The sequence below is a fragment of the Ostrinia furnacalis genome, unplaced genomic scaffold (assembly GCF_004193835.3).
Source record: "Ostrinia furnacalis isolate ACB-3 unplaced genomic scaffold, ASM419383v2 OfSCF2997, whole genome shotgun sequence".
Classification (NCBI taxonomy): Eukaryota; Metazoa; Arthropoda; class Insecta; order Lepidoptera; family Crambidae; genus Ostrinia; species Ostrinia furnacalis.
Genome location: NW_021133236.1, coordinates 25595 through 42679, shown reverse-complemented (window position 1 = coordinate 42679; position 17085 = coordinate 25595). Strand labels below are relative to the sequence as shown.

The following is a 17085-nucleotide window of genomic DNA, read 5'->3' as shown; positions in this document are numbered from 1 at the left end:
AGGCTGGTGGCCATAGTAAATGTTGTTCGTCTTGGTAAGACCATTCAAATGACACTACAAACATAACTATTGGAGCCGGGTAAAATTCTGCAATAAAGTATGTATATCTTCGTACACAACCAGATCTGAGGATGGTGGTCATAGTAAAAGTTGTTCATCTTGGTAAGACCTTTCAAACGATACTAGACACATATCTATTGGAGCCGGGTACCATTTTGCCCATTGTCCTTTCATAACTAATTTAATACATATTAGCTCATTATTAATGCAATATCTTGACAAATAACGAAAATATTGTGTCTGTAATAGTAACAAACTGTTATCACATGCTTTTGGCGTGAATTCAAATACTACGTTATCGGTCAGTACCTAGAACACCCACAAAACGGTTCTACCTACTAGATGCCATGAAATATATTTATTATTTTTATTTGAATATGCATAAGATAGTACCGCTGCTAGTCACTTTCTGTCATAATATTATGAGTATTTTAGAGACAATATTATAATGATGTTTTCATGACTAATCCTTTTATTAAAACTAATTTCTGGAAAAGGGTCTCACTAAATCCCGCGCAGATTAAATATGGAGAGTAATTTCTAAACTCTAAACCATATGGGCGATGATATAATAATATTTCTAATAATAATTTTATATAATTTGGTACCTATTTCAGGAATGATATTTTAGATATTTTCACTCAAATGAGTAGATAACTAGAGACATTTTGATAAATAAATATATGATGAATGAAGCATAATGTATGAAGGTAGGTAGGTACATACTAACTAGGTTCATACATAGTTACATTAAGGTTTATGTAGGTGGTGTTATTAATGACTCAGTTCTACCAGTTCCACGTACTTACTAAATAACAAAAACAGACTTGGAAATTTTATTTAACGCGTCCGGTCTTTCATACATAGCCTATATGCATTTATAACAAAGTTTAATGTGTCTGATTATGTAACGGGAATTCCCGCCAATAATGTCAACTCAGTAATTATAGGTACCGAAAAATATGTCACAAACATTTTAGTTTCATTTCAAACATACGTCGTTTTATGAATACAAGCCATAAGCCATATCAATCCTGCCCAGTACGAAATCTTAGCGCAAAAACGTTCAACGTAAGCAAAATAAAATTAAAATTATCGGTTAAGTGCCATAAGAAACCAACTTAGTTTATATTTTTAAGTTGAATAAGTGGCGGATTGCTCAGAAAATCGATTACATTAAGCCATATTTAATGCATTTGGCTAACACATTTATTGGAGTGCTATCCTAAAATATGCTATTGTGGTGTCTTAAATAAAACACTGANCACCGGTCTATAATTAATCATTTTGTGCATGATAGTGATTATCGCACCCCTGCTACTAAGTGGTTATCAGTTGTATTTTTCAATATACAAAACGAACATCAGTGCCAAGGAACAACTGCCATTTTCCGATAATAGTTATTGTGATGAAAATCGCTTGTTTATAATCGTTCCACATGATGGCTAATAATAATATCGGCTTTATCCCTGGCTATACAAAATGACTATTACAATCCTGCCTTTTATACGTCTTTGTACCTTTGGTGACTGATTGGTGATAACCATTGAGGTAATTTATACAAATTATACAACACTACACTACTTAGGTAGGTATGATCTATACAATATCAGCGATTTATGTAGTTGCTTGCCAGCTTTAGACGTGTTATTAAAGTTACAACACTTTTCTTTCTTTCTTGAAATAATGTGAAATGTATTTGTGCTGCGACTGTGACAAAATGCTGTGATGTGAAGATGTTGCATACATAAACTCAAGGAATACGGCAAAGTGCCAAGGAATAACTTCCCATCGGATAAATAAGGTTCCTGGATGGTGATCAAACTTGGGAGTGAAAATGTGGTTGTGTTCTCCAGTCGATGGACCACATGATGTCGTGCCCTGCGTGCCCAATCAACTGCACGCGGGAAGATTTAATGTATGCTATTGACAACACTACTCTTGAAGCGGAGTTTTGGGTTGACACTGTATAGCTTTGTTGTGGACACAACAAGAAGAATAATAATTTGATGTCTTAAAATTCAATGCAATCACCATATTTGTCAGACGCTATAATGTCTACATCTGACCAACGATACAGCGCTGTGTCAACTGCATAAACAATTTGGTTTGACTTTCAAAATGGAGTTGGTACGACTTTAATTGTGTACCGTCCTCTAGTTCACATTTAACACAGTAAACAGGTGTACCGATTAGGTTCTTTTTTATAGTGGGACCTAAGTAGGTAAACGACATTTTTTTTTTCGGTTTGTCTGACAATACTGATTCTTAGTTGTTTTCAGAATCAAGCACAGATTCACGCTGTACTTGTATATCACCTTTATGAGTGCCGTATGCACGATTCACTGGCTCACCGTTACACTGCTGACGTCTACCATATTACTTCTAACGTGACAGAGATCAGTTGACAACCTATCACTTGTGCGCGTGATACAGTACTGTAGGTACCTTGTGAATATTTTCGATGGAAGTCACGTCCATTTTTTTTTTTTTTATAAGATGTTCTAGGCTACGTCAAATTTAATGGTTACCACATCTCTTCATCAATCATAAATCATCACATCACAATTTCAAAAAGAAAATCGAGACCAACACAAACAGTCGTTTGTACTTTGTGAGNTATAAAATAAAAATAAATAAATAAATAAAAATTGATAACAGCAGTAGCAAAAGCATTACATGTTAAGTCTAAATGTGAAATTTCATTAAATTCGTTTTAGTAGGTCAGAAGATATGACCCAAAAATATTGTTCTGGCCACTAAAATGGCTCTCCTGTAAAATTTACTTTTTTCACTTACGCCAGTATACGTAGGAGCCATCGATTTGACACAGTAAACAGCCCCCCTAGACAAAACGCACCTTGATCGAATCGAAAATCGAATCCGTCAAAACTCCATACAAAAAAGGGGCTTTTCGACCACTTTGCGACTGGTTTGCGATTATAATTTGCACTTTGTCTAGACCCACAGGTGTACCGATTAGGTTCTTTTTTAGTGGGACCTAAGTAGGTAAACGACATTTTTTTTTTTTTTTTGGTTTGTCTGATAATACTGATTCTTAGTTGTTTTCAGAATCAAGCAAAGATTTGCAATGTCGAGAAATTGATGATCATGGGCACGCTGTACTTGTATATCACCTTTATGAGTGCCGTATGCACGATTCACTGGCTCACCGTCACACTGCTGACGTCTACCATATTACTTCTAACGTGACAGAGATCAGTTGACAACCTATCACTTGTGCGCGTGATACAGTACTGTAGGTACCTTGTGAATATTTTCGATGGAAGTCACGTCCATTTTTTTTAAATAATAGATGATATTCTAGGCTACGTCAAATTTAATGGTTACCACATCTCTTCATCAATCATAAATCATCACATCACAATTTCAAAAAGAAAACCGAGACCAACACAAACAGCCGTTTGTACTGTGTGAGATATTGTTTTACTTTTTTGACAGTTCATAGCTTGTCTCTGACAATTCACAACTTGCCTCGTTTTTTTTTCTGATACAATACTTCTATTTTTTTTTTTGACGGGAAATCCTCTTAATATCATGAAAGTTTAAAATATTATTATATGATGAAACGAACTTACCAAGTGAAGTTCGATCTGAATTATCCTGTTTTCGCCGAAGAGATTTATTTTACCGTGTAGTACACCTGTACGACAAGCCAATCAGCACACAATATTCAGCGTAGTAGTAGTAAAAATCAAAAGAGCGGGCAACCCCACCTGTCGGGTGTAAGTCCAACAAATTAATAAGTATGAAATAATAAAACGTCAAAATTGGTTAAACTTGGTATATTCGTAAAATGGTTAAAAATGGTTAAATGGTATGCTGAGTACACGCGGCGATGGTAACCGAACGCGAACTAACTTAAAGATATTAAAATAATGAAAAGGTTAAAATTAGGTCAGATTGGTAAATGCTGACCGCGCGCTTACGGGCGAGTTGAATGCACTGTACTTCGTACATATTCCCGAGGGAGAAAGAATAAGCAAATGAGGGTGCAAGGTGATACAAGATGATAAAACAATAAATTGGTGCAATTTACAAGGTGATAATAATAACATGGTAAACTTAAAAATTCAATTCTTATAGTCTCTATTCAACAACACTAAAATTAAAAGAATTTGGTAATTTCACTTTTTTCACTTTAGCATACACATGGTCACTTGCACTAGTACACTGGACATTCGCACTATCACACTGGTCACTTGCACTAGCACTGCGGTGCAGGGCAGCAGCGCGGGCGCGGGGCTGCGGCTGCGGCGGCGCCTGCTCAGCTGCCGGCCACTGGGCGCGCGCGCGGATCCTCCGCACGCCGTAGGCCACAGCAGTCACGAGGCCGGCACCCGTCAGGAGGTAGATGGCTATGTAGTGGTGCAAATCATGGTTGTCGAAGGATGTGTCGTCTAAGTCTTCCTTGGTATTATTCTTTATTTGTTCTATTTTCTTTCCAATAATCTCTAATTCCTTGTCAATATCAGTTTCTTGGTTTGTGCTGGTTAGCGGTGTTATATTCATGGTAACGTTCACAATGTTATTTATTGATGGAATTTCAATATTAAGAATATCTGGTTTCATTTTAATGTCATTGGTCGATTGTTTGTTATGTGACAGCAAGGTGATCCCGTCGTCCTTGATGACGCATCCACTTTCCAAGGCGAGTATCCCGACCTTGCTGAGTCGCTCGATGGTAACTTGATAGTCACATATGATTTGAATGGTGCATTCACTGCANACTTGCTTTGTTTATTATTCCATATTAGCAATTCACAACTTGCTTTGTTTATTGTATATTAGCAATTCACGACTTGCTTTGTTTATTATTTATGATTATATACCCAATCAGATTATCATAATTTCTTGACAATACACTATCTTGTCTCGTTTTATAGGTAGCATTGATGCAAACAGGAGGTAACCTACTCATATTACGTATATTTCATTGTAGTGAACCAATTTAATTCGTTCAGGAATACGATCATTGTTTTAATATAAATTATTTAGTTCGATAAGGAATGATGATCAAAACGAGTCTCAGTGGCATTCCAAATTACAGTTTAAATAGGTACCCTTCAACTGGTGGGCAGACATACATCGTCTGCGTCAAAAGTCGATAACTGGCGGGCAGACATATTCTGTCTGCGTCAGTTTGGCTCAATAATGATCATGATTTACTTTTGGTAAGTAACGAGTTTGTTAATCAACATAACATCTGTGACTCATGCGTACGCGCAACAAAATCAAAATCAATATTACTATGGGTTTGTAGGTTTGGTATTGTTTGTAAAATTAAATATTAATTGACTTGATGTCGATAATAATAATGATTTTGATAAATAATAATCGGCAAATAGACTGCGAATGTACATTCTGTAAGTGTAATGATTGTAGCTACCTCCCTTTTATTTTATTTAATTTATTGGGTATATAATCATTAAAATTATTAATTACTCACTTTTATCCTCGTCGCCAATGTGGTGTCTTAAATAAAACACTGATATATGTTCACTGTGTAAGCTAGTGCAAGCACTGACGTCCGTCCCGTGTGGCGGCCCGACTACGACTGACTCCCCACCGCGCCGTACTAGTCAGTGTTGCCATAGCGCACACTCTTTATTTGTATAGTAGTACACCACAGCTATCATACGATCGAAATACACAAGCAAATACATTTGAGTGCTATTCAAACATGTACCTAGATTATCCGTATCTCTCGTCACCAATTTCGACATCAAGTGGAATATAAATAAATAATAATATTGTGAATATTTGCCGAAAATATTATTCAGTTATACTAGATTCGTCCCGTGACTTCTCCTGCGTGGAATTAGATTAAATTGGTCTATTTAGGATCCATGGTGGATGTATAATGTATGTGATGAGGAAAACAACAGATAATCTTAGAATACAATACATAATACGGCTATTAAATAACCTACTAGAAGGCCAAAGAAAATAAGCATGACTTTTCAAATGGTGCAATATTTACAAATGGTTTTCGGCTATATATATAAATAAGCAAAGTTCAAACGGTCAAACTTCGGCTATAAGAACTCGTACTCATCACAGAAAAGTTTGCTCCCAACCGGAAGCCAACCTGGTACCATAGCTCACATTTTCGCTCGCAAACCAGCAGGCCAAGCGATATTCTATATCAATTACTGGTAAAATCCAGAATTGCCACGCTTACTCAAATAACAGAATGATCGATAAGAACACTCATGACCCAGACGTGTTATATTTATGATAACAGCAACTATGTGACCTAGTACTGATCTCAGATAAGTCACTTGATGTCATCGAACCACAATCACGTGTGGAATACGAACTTCCTGGACTTCGTCTCTAAGGCCCTTGTTTACTAGGCTAGTGATGACGAATTGTGCGAAAAAAGATCAAAGAATTACGTATTTGTGCTTTGGTTTATCAGATTAATGAGTCATTTTAAATTCAGTTGACTGAAACCATGGATTCAGTTAAAATCGGGGTCAGTCGCGGAGTCTTAGCCTAGGCGCAGACCATCTATTTTTCGTCGGCCGATAGTTTACTCGGGCAGTTGATCAGTATGGGCATGTATGGAAGTGCGCACATTACGCCGATTTGATTTGGCCGATTCTTCATACAAATTAAAATCGGGCCCAACTATCGGCCAACTAAAAATCGGCGGTCTGCGTGTAGTCTTAGGAGACCCTTTGGAGTCTCTTAGGGACCTGTACGTACACTAAGTTCTATAAACTAACCGACGGAGTGCGTTTTATAAACGCGCTTTTCCAAGTGTGGTCTTGAATATTGATTCGAGGTATTTTTAACAGACTTCAACAAAAAGGAGGAGATTCTCATACTTTATTTTAATTTAATGTAGACAAACAGTTTTCCTCGAAGCGCATTTTGAAGCGCACCTAAACTATTCTTCGAAGAGCACCTATGTTTACGAAGATGAATAAAAAGTACACAGGCAACATATCATAGGTGCGCTTCAATCGAGGATTAGCATAGGTGCGCGCTTTGAGGAATACCTCTTGATTCGATTCGAGGACAATAGGAACTGAAACTTACCAATAACGGACTTGCATTTCTGGTTGATGATGCCACTGGGCAGCAGGTGGAAGTCGAACTCCTTGCCGTCGACGACGACTGTGTGGCCCGCATTGTTCCCGCCCTGCAAAGAGGAGAACATCAAGTTAACCCCTTCATGTCATTCAAGCAATTCATGCAACTGATGGTGCAATATTTTCGAGTCAGACCCTGATGTGATGACTAGCCACAGTCAGCGTCACATAGTAAAAGACGTGTTGCGAAGTTTTTGGCTACTTTGAGTGTCACAAATTGGAGACTGTACCAGGGATGCAGTTCGTTGGTTTCAAAACTCGATAATTGGGTGAGTCAAACGCATAGGTAGTCTGTGAATTATGTTTTTTTTTTTATAATATCGAAACTATGCAAACATCTTTGCTGGATATTTGCCTCGAAGTTGCAAAAAACTTATACTGTTGGGTTGGTACATAATGATTCAACATTGGCCATACTTATGCATATCACAAAATTTAGGTGTTTTAGAGAGAACCAGATCATCGTTTTAAATAAATCGATGACTGTTGTTTACACGATCGAACAGAAATCGCAGGAACTTTCGTCAATGCATTACTGATCGAAAAAATTATCCGAGTTACTTACACATTTTTTAGTATAGTAGGTAATAATTAGTGATAAAATTAATAGATATTAACGAAACCTGTAATACAGGTAATTTTACTTCCGTCATGTACCTAGGTAACTTGATATTAACAATGAAGGTAAATGAGAAGCTATTGTAAACTAGCTTTTCGCCCGCGGCTTCGCCCGCGTTGAATTTTGTATGTCACAGAAAAACTTTATCGCGCGCGTCCCTGTTTCAAAAACCGGGATAAAAACTATTCTATGTCCTTTCCTGGGACTCAAACTATTTCCAGGGTTCGAAAATATCCGATATTTATTATAAATATCAAAATATCGGATATTTATGATATATATCGGATATATATCAACTTTGATATATATCAATTTTCTATGAAAGCCATACTATTATTTTATTGTATTATTCATGAATACTATTGCATAAGTGTTACATAAACATGTTTTTAATGTTTTTAAAACTGAAATCAGAGAAATAAAGCAAAAACATAAAATTTCTTTGAAATACGGCAAAATGAACTAAAAAAATAAAAATCTCATGTCAAAAAGTACAAATACCGTAATAAATTTTAAAAGTTGATATATATCATTAAAACCGGCTTGATATATATCGGATATATATCCGATATATATCAAGATATATATCCTTTGATATATATCCTCGAACCCTGACTATTTCTGTGCCAAATTTCATCAAAATCGGTACAGTGGTTTAGGCGTGAAATCAAGACAGACAGACAGAGTTACTTTCGCATTTATAATATTAGTATAGATGTAAATAAATAAACAGTAGGTATGTGTGCGTGTGCCTAAAGTGCTACTATTATTTGTATTCTGTGCTAAAGATCGTTTTTACATGAAAGAAAGAAATTATGAATGAAACTATAGGTGTCTTTAATTTTGCGTTAATAATAACTATCAAACGAATACCTATAGTCGTTGTGCTCGTCGATTTTATCATTTATTAATGAGTTTAATAGGTCTCTGTACTATCAGTAGGTAGTTTTTCATTTATATTCTGACGATCGAAGTGTGAATGTAATCTTCTAGAAACAACATTCACCTGCATGCAAACGTCATTCAATGCAGCTGTGAGCTGGTCACATTCGATTGAGTCACACAAGTAAACATATTTTGCAGAATCTTTACCACAGTTACTAACACCCAAATCTTAGTCAATAGCAGAGTAATATTTAATATTACATAATGTATTTATTACAAACTTTTTCCTAATTTATTTGCTGACAATCAAGATGCGCGAGAGAAGTAGCGCTTTCCTATGAAAGCGCTACTTTTTGAAACATCTATGTGTGTAACCATCGGCATATGACTGGTGGAACAGGTCGAAATGAAGATGGATCACATGAATCTGCTTCTTCAGATTCTGCAAGCATTCTCAATACTTTCATTAAAAAAAAAAAGAAACGACCATTTAAGAAGAATGACAATATGAGATTGCTGAAAGCCCTATTGGCTTTCATGCACTTAAGTAGGTAGGTACAAAGTTCTCAATCCGATTCACTCAATCCATTACGAAACTCTAAATAGGTTTGCATTACGAATTACGACTACAATGTACAAATCTATCTATCTATCTTGCTTGTAGTAGGTATGTATGCTAAGAATGATGACGTGTTCATGCAGTAGGTACTAAGGATAGAACAGCATTAGAATTTAAATTCGCACACATTTTATAAAGATTCGTAATATGTAGTTCTAAAAATACGCCTCCAGAGCAAATAAGAGCACCAGAAAGGGCAGAAAAGTACAGTTAAGAAGAACCTTCACAAAACATGAAATAAGTTCAAAAACTTTTTTGATCTATGGTCCTCAGTTCATAACCGATGTACCTTTTGAGATAACGATACTTTCAAAAATGTATAGTAGATGGACTGACACACTCATCACGAAATCTCAGAAACTATAACATAGTACAAACTTGAAATTTGGCAGGTAGGTTCTTTATAGGGTGTAGACATCCGCTAAGAACAGATTTTACGAAAGTCCATCCCTAAGTGGGTAAAACGGGATCCGCGCGTACGAAGTCGCGGGCGGCCGCTAGTCTAAAGATAAACGTAAAATACGTAATTAACAAAATTATTGGCAGCCCTATGAATTCGAATCACATACACCCATCATGTGATCAGTTTCCATGATTGTGAACCTGCTTGTACCTATGTATGCAGATAGGTACCTACTGTGAAATACGTACCTAATAATGTAATTATTAAAGCAATTTAAATCACAATGCAGATAAAACGCGAGACCTTCGATCTGACATAAGATTTCACTTTTATTCAATAGGTAAGTGACCTGCCCAGTTCAATCAACAGAGTTGAGAAATAGGCTATTATTAGTTTACAAATAAGCATAACGAAATTGTTTCTTGATAATAGCTTTGCTTGCTTAATAATATACTTTCTTCTCAGAGCTATTGTGCATTAAAAACAGAAAGGAACCTTATCTTATTGTTTGGGTTTTATGGAGGACATGTACTTATTAGTTCATTAAAATTACTTGCACAAAATGCTTATGGGACTATTCCCACCTCTCGTTCCCACCGCTGCAACTCCTGTGTAGCCAGGATCTACAGCTTGACCGCCAATAAAAACCCAACCAGTGAAGGTCAAATAGAAGTTGCACAAAATGCTTGTAGATATTTTGAAAAATCCACTAATCACAAGGATGAGTAGGCAATTTTGTGCAAAGTGGGTTTGATACAGGAAGGTCTACTGAACATTATTATCAATATTACTTTATTATTATACTTGTCACATGCTTAAGTTTGCAAAAGATGTCCAATTGGGGCACAAAGGCCTCACTGGCATGACCCTAGGTCATCATTTTTCCATCACAAACTAAATTAATGTTTTATTTATATTAGGAGTCCTCAGAGTATAAATAATTAGGTACTTATTTTACAATTAATATCACTTGGTTTTAGAGAAAGAAATTACCAATAGCATGCATAATGTGCACAGTGCAACATTTATATAATATTTATGTAAAATTAAAAATGACATTGCAACAAAACTTATTGATCATTGAATCAATTCTCAATAGCATGTGATAAAACCTGCACTAGAGAACTTATTTGTTATACAATACTGATCCTTATTTCTTACGCAATAAAATGTATTTACAAAGATTAATGTGCTTGGTCATGAATATAGATTGTATTATCAGTTTATAAAACATCTCCAACTTCCTGCTGTGACAAATACATTAACTTGCGAGATAATAATCACAATTCATTTTTATTAATATTCTTAAGGAAAATGTTATTATAGGTTTAAACTTAACATAATTTTTAGTGTTCTGGACTATTTTGTAATAATGTGCAGTAAGTATAAACATCATGTTTTCTACACTAATATTATAAAGAGGAAAACTTTGTTTGTTTGGTTGTAATGAATAGGCTCAAAAACTACTGGACCGTTTTTAAAAATTATTTCACCATTCGAAAGCTACATTATCCACGAGTAACCTAGGCTATATTTTATTTTGGAAAAAAAATTTGGGTTTTCCGTAAAATATTTGGCGAAGCCGCTGGCGGAAAGCTAGTTATTAATAATGAGATGTAGGTATATGGTTTTCATGCTACTAATTACACAAAATGATGTTCTTTGTCAAGGTTACCAGATATGATGGTACATTTACAACAAAAAAACTGTTTTAAAATTGGTACATTTTAATGTAATACTTAAATATCACATTTAAATGCAAGTTCCTGAAAACAGACAGTCATTATGATAATGAGAAATAATACACAAAGTTAATTTAATTTATGTAGGTATGTGTTGGCAGTCTCACTCATTCATTCTACTGCCTAAATGTTTTCACAAGCTTATGACACAGAGTACGGTAGCGCATTTTCTTACATAACTTTTCAATTCCTATCATTGGAAGTCCGAAAATATTTCTCATACAATTTGATACCATAATGATCATTCTTCATAAAAAATTTAAAACCTACATATTTAAAAACATAATCATTGATATTCATAATATCACTAATCATACACTTAGTTTTTACTAATATTTGTTTTCATATATTTTTCTATACTAATGATCGAAACTCATAATCATTCGAATAAATAACTATAATATTCATAAATGTGATGTATCCTAATATTTGTTTTCATAAATTTACTAGCGGCCGCCCGCGACTTCGTACGCGTGGATCCCGTTTTACCCCCTTTTCCCGAATTTTCTTTGCTATAAACCTCACGGAGCCCGAGACCTTTCCAACGAATGCAAAACCGTGGAAATCGGTTCGTGCGTTCTGGAGTTATAGCGTCAGGGAGGAAAACCCGACTTATTTTTATATAGTAGATTACTCATAAGTGTATTTATCCATATTATTGAAAATCATGATGTCTATATTCGTATTAAATCGAATTTTAACATTAAATTAATTTGAAATGGTCCAAAACAGGCAATATTTTGTGCCACAAAACTAACGTGACAGAAACGAATCGCTGCAAAACCGACTCCACGTAGTCTTGTCTGCCCTACCCCTAGAGTGTAATTTAAAAGCCGGAGGCGCGGAGGGAGGGCAGCCCTCGCCCGCTGTAACGAGGCTCAGGCGCCCGGGCGAGCTGGAGCGGCTGAGGCTGGTCGCCGAGGCGCCGAAGGCGCCGATGGCGGTCCAAAAAGCCGAAGCTGCGGAAGCAAGCGTGGGTGCCTGAGCCTCGTTACGCAAGGGCGGAAGGGCTGCACATCCCGCAGCGCCGGAGACGAGGAGATACCAATGCATGCTGCATGCTATTATTAATTAAAACAATATGATCAATGCATGCTAGGAAGAAAAAAGATCTGAAAATAAAAATTATGTATTTTAAATGGTTCTTGGTAGTAACAGTATTGATAAAAAAATTATGATTACTAACTGTTATGAGCTCCGATGGTAGTAATAAAAATGTATGAATAAAAAAAATATGAAAAATAAAATTATGAAGAGAGATTATTATGAACACAAATCGGTAGTAAGACAAAGAATAGGATTTAGAATTTTATGTGAGCCAATATAGAACCACAGAGTACATACATATTAAGCATCTACTATGTAGTCAAATAGGTGCCAAGCTTACTCATCACTTGACTGTAGATTTATTTAGTTTGAAGCAGATTTCTACCAGTTTTACACATCCAATCAATTGACTTTTGAACAATATAACTACTCAGAATAATATTCTTTCAATTTAAAGACATTTAAATGTTGTATACAAAGAATACTAAAATAAAAGTTGGTTCTGTCCAGATATAAATAAACATGGATTATTGTCAAAAGACAATGACCTCTGTTATTTCTGATACAGCTGATTAAAATTAGACAGAGCCCTAGATATGTGAAAAAGTGTGAATACTATACACTTAACATGACAATAAACGGCCCAGACCTTGGCAGGAATCCACAATTAGCCGGCAGCGTAATTATAACGAGGTCTATACGCGACCGTCATACCTACTCTATAGCAAAACGACGTCACATGATCAGCTCATCAGACACGCGAAAAAACTTTAAAATATAAACTCGCACATTTTAAATTACATAATTATCCCGAACGCGGTAAGTTTACGCAACACTGAACAAACGATAGTCAGTCAGCTACTAGAAAACTTGGCACTAACGCAACGCAAAGTCCGGATTTCATACAAAAACATTGTGTGCACAGTGCACATGTTTTCAAACAAAACTTGGCCGAGTGCCAGAAAAAGAGGCTTCTCAATAAAAACTAAGTTTGATGCTTTTGCCGCAATAACAGCAAGGAAAATAAAGTTAAATTCAGAAATACTAGCGTAAAATTCGTACCTTAATACTTTAATTCTAACCTCAAAGTAATTTCCGTAAACAATTAAATGCTGGTTGTAATGGTGCAAGTTTAATTTTTAATAGTTGGGAAATATCATAGGGATGTAGACTTAATTAAATACCTACGTGGCCAAGAAGAAATATCAAAATCTGACCTGGCAGCGGCAAACGATGTCGGAATTAATAGCGAGCAGATCCACCACTTTTCCTTTACCCTCGTCGCCCCATTGAGCACCCAACACAACAGTCACTTTATTTTCCATTTTGGATTTTTTACACGGACACGAGCAAGAGGACATATCACCGTTTAATTCAGTTTGCTTCGAATCTGCAGTCGAAGCCATTATTTATTGCAAACTTGGGAATAAAAACGCGATTACGCGAAAGAGCGAGACATGCGCGCGCCGAATCAACCGGACCGTTGCGAAAAACTTCAGCGTGGGATACCAGTGCCATTAAGAAATCTCCCACAAATATACCACTACAATATTTTCAAACTAGTTTGGGCTTCCAGGGCTTTAAAAAAATAAAAACTCATTAGGAAGCAGACAAGAAAGCGAGTAGCTGCCCCTCTTGGTTTTTCTAACTCAGGTAAGTACGTGTAAAAAACGTACAAAGTTCTATGAACTTTCGTGGGCCATCCAGCCGTATTAATAAATTCGTTCGTTCGTTCGTTTCAGCCGAAAGACGTCCACTGCTGGACAAAGGCCTCCCCCAAGGATTTCCACAAAGACCGGTCCTGCGCCGCTTGCATCCAGGTACTTCCCGCGACCTTCACCAGATCGTCGGTCCACCTAGTGGGAGGCCTGCCCACGCTACGTCTTCCAGCTCGTGGTCGCCACTCAAGAACTTTTCTGCCCCAGCGGCCATCATCTCTTCGAGCCATGTGCCCCCCCCACTGCCNTAGCGATTCTGCGGGCTATGTCAGTCACTCTGGTTCTCCTACGGATCTCCTCATTTCTGATTCGATCACGCAGGGAAACTCCGAGCATAGCAATTAATAAATTAATATTTTTTTTTTTTTATTATTAGTAACTATAGTTGATTGATAATAATATGCTACTGGGGGCCACTGGGGGATTGAGGATAATTGATGATGATAATTATAGGGTTTTAATTTACAGGGTGTAGTTTTGTAAAACAACCCACATCTCAGGGGTAGTAGTATGTATGTATAACATATTATAATATTACACACGACACTGATGCCTAAAAAAATATAAAATAATACACTAAATTTTCATGGAAAAATCCATGAGATCAGGAAAATGTTATTTTTATTTTTAATTGTGTAAGTACTACCATCCCTGAGATGGGCGTTGTTTTACAAAACCACACCCTGTATTAAGCAAATACGGATTACTAATGTTTGGCCAAAAAACGTTTCCCAAATTATCACATCGCAAACAATGTTTCGCAAATTTTCATTTGGCAAATTCTCATTTGGCAAAACAACTTATTGCAAACTTTTAATTCGCAAATGTAGTTTTTGGCATATTATTGTTTAGCAAATTATTGTTTGGCAAAGTATGTTTTGCCAAATGTTTCATTTGGCAAAAAATATTTCACGATACGAACTATTTACAAAACAATTTGATTGGTGCATAGAATGGAATACAAATTAGCTTGTGGTTATTATTTTGTTTAGTGGGTAGTTAATATAATTTTTTTTCTAAATTAATTTTCATATTTCATTCTTTTTATCGAAATTTCCAAATGATTCATACAATAGAGATGATTCTAGCGCTCGGCGGCCGCTGCCGCGGCACGCTTCGCTCGCCTTCGCGCATTAAGGGTCACTGTTCTAACCTAACCTAACCTAATATTTTCTACAATACCTACTTTTTGCAACCATACTATTTTCTGCTATCTCTCTGTTTTACATAAAATTATTGTGAAAACCAGGACCATGTACCTTATGCTTTGATTTGTGGGTAACGGTGGGTACTCTTAAGTATGTGAAGTGTCAATTTGACCAAGCAAATTATTTGGGATATAATATTTGGCAAAATAAAACATTTGCTATATAAACATTTGCCAAGTAAAATTTGGCCAAATGTTAATTTGACCAAATGAATTAGTTGCGAAAAGTACAGTTGCTAAAAGTTTATTTGGGAAATGAAACTTTGGCGATAAGTTGTTTGCGAAGTGAAATTTGGCGAAAAGTAATTTGGCCAAACGGAAGGATACCAGCAAATACACATGAGTTTCTTTAAAGATGTAGTTCTATAAACTTAGCGCAGACTTCTTGAAAAAGGAAATTGAAAGAAAAGTTCACAAGTCACAATACAATTGGCAATTAATGGTTATTCGGCTGAATAAAATAAAGTAAAGTACTATTCTATTTCTACATAAACAACACTTCTTGTCCGCCAAGAAACACTAAATTAAGTTTTCAATATTTTGGAGTTGATAAGACTGTCCCATTTACAAATTAATATAAATCTGAAATTATGGGTAATTTTATACGTTGGTAACATTGAATGAGTTGCCGCCGCAAACGTTCAAAAATATCACAGATATGGATTAGAGAAAAATATGAACTTCAAACTTCAATGGACGAATTAATAAATCACAGATATGTGGGAATAAATAAATCATAGAACCTTAGTCTGAGTGGAAAAGCATTTAATGGAGAAGTCCACAGGGAGAGGGTCTATTATCATTTTGAAACTAGGTTGATGGTGGTAGGAATTTATAGAAAAATGCTTTTTTATGTTTTTCGTTTAGTTGAAAATGTTTGAAAAGCTACGTTTTTGTTATCATGATCATGTAAGGGCAACTCGACAAAGCCCACTCCAAAAAAACATAGTTCTTGAGCATAACCAAGGCACTCCGACAGCTAAAAAATTGCGATTCCGCCCAAATTTCTGAACGTTCTGATCATGAAGCTACAGATAAAAATGGAGGCCACACTCCGAATACCTACTTGAAGCACAAACTAAGTATCACTATCTCGCTCTCTGTGGGCAGACTCGCTCTTTCTAAATAAACAAAAAATATAAAATTGCTCAAATTCAATGAAACCAATGTAAAATCTTTATTTCTTGACATATGAGAAAAATGTTTACAGTGATCCAATGTCGGAAATCACGAAATAAACACTTACACGTGGAATCTTATGTCACTTCCAGGACACCACGTACTACCGCAACCACGCACTACAAAATTTTGCACCAATTCTTGTGATAAAACAATGATTATTTCCTGTAAACAATTTCAAACGAAATTAACTGCTTAATAAACAAAATAGTAAACAACCGCCATGATGGGCCGGATTGGGCCGATGTTGCCACATGGTACCGATTACCCAGGAATTGGGATTGTAATTCCCTGATTCGCCTTCCAGGACACCACGTACTACCGCAACCACGCACTACAAAATTTTGCACCAATTCTTGTGATAAAACAATGATTATTTCCTGTAAACAATTTCAAACGAAATTAACTGCTTAATAAACAAAATAGTAAACAACCGCCATGATGGGCCGGATTGGGCCGATGTTGCCACATGGTACCGATTA

General features: G+C 36.0%; 1 protein-coding gene across 2 annotated transcripts in view; it reads right to left on the bottom strand.

Moving 5' to 3' along the window:
- Adss (adenylosuccinate synthetase) overlaps positions 1-14003 on the bottom strand; it is a 28666-nt gene extending 14663 nt beyond the window's left edge. For both annotated transcript variants that reach the window (XM_028310246.1, XM_028310247.1), the window contains exons 1-2: positions 13717-14003; positions 7132-7234 (exon numbers count right to left, since the gene is read on the bottom strand). In XM_028310246.1, the coding sequence (XP_028166047.1) occupies positions 7132-7234; positions 13717-13905 (292 nt within the window). In that variant the 5' untranslated portion in view covers positions 13906-14003. The remainder of the gene's footprint in view (positions 1-7131; positions 7235-13716) is intronic.
- Positions 14004-17085: the final 3082 nt, after the last annotated feature.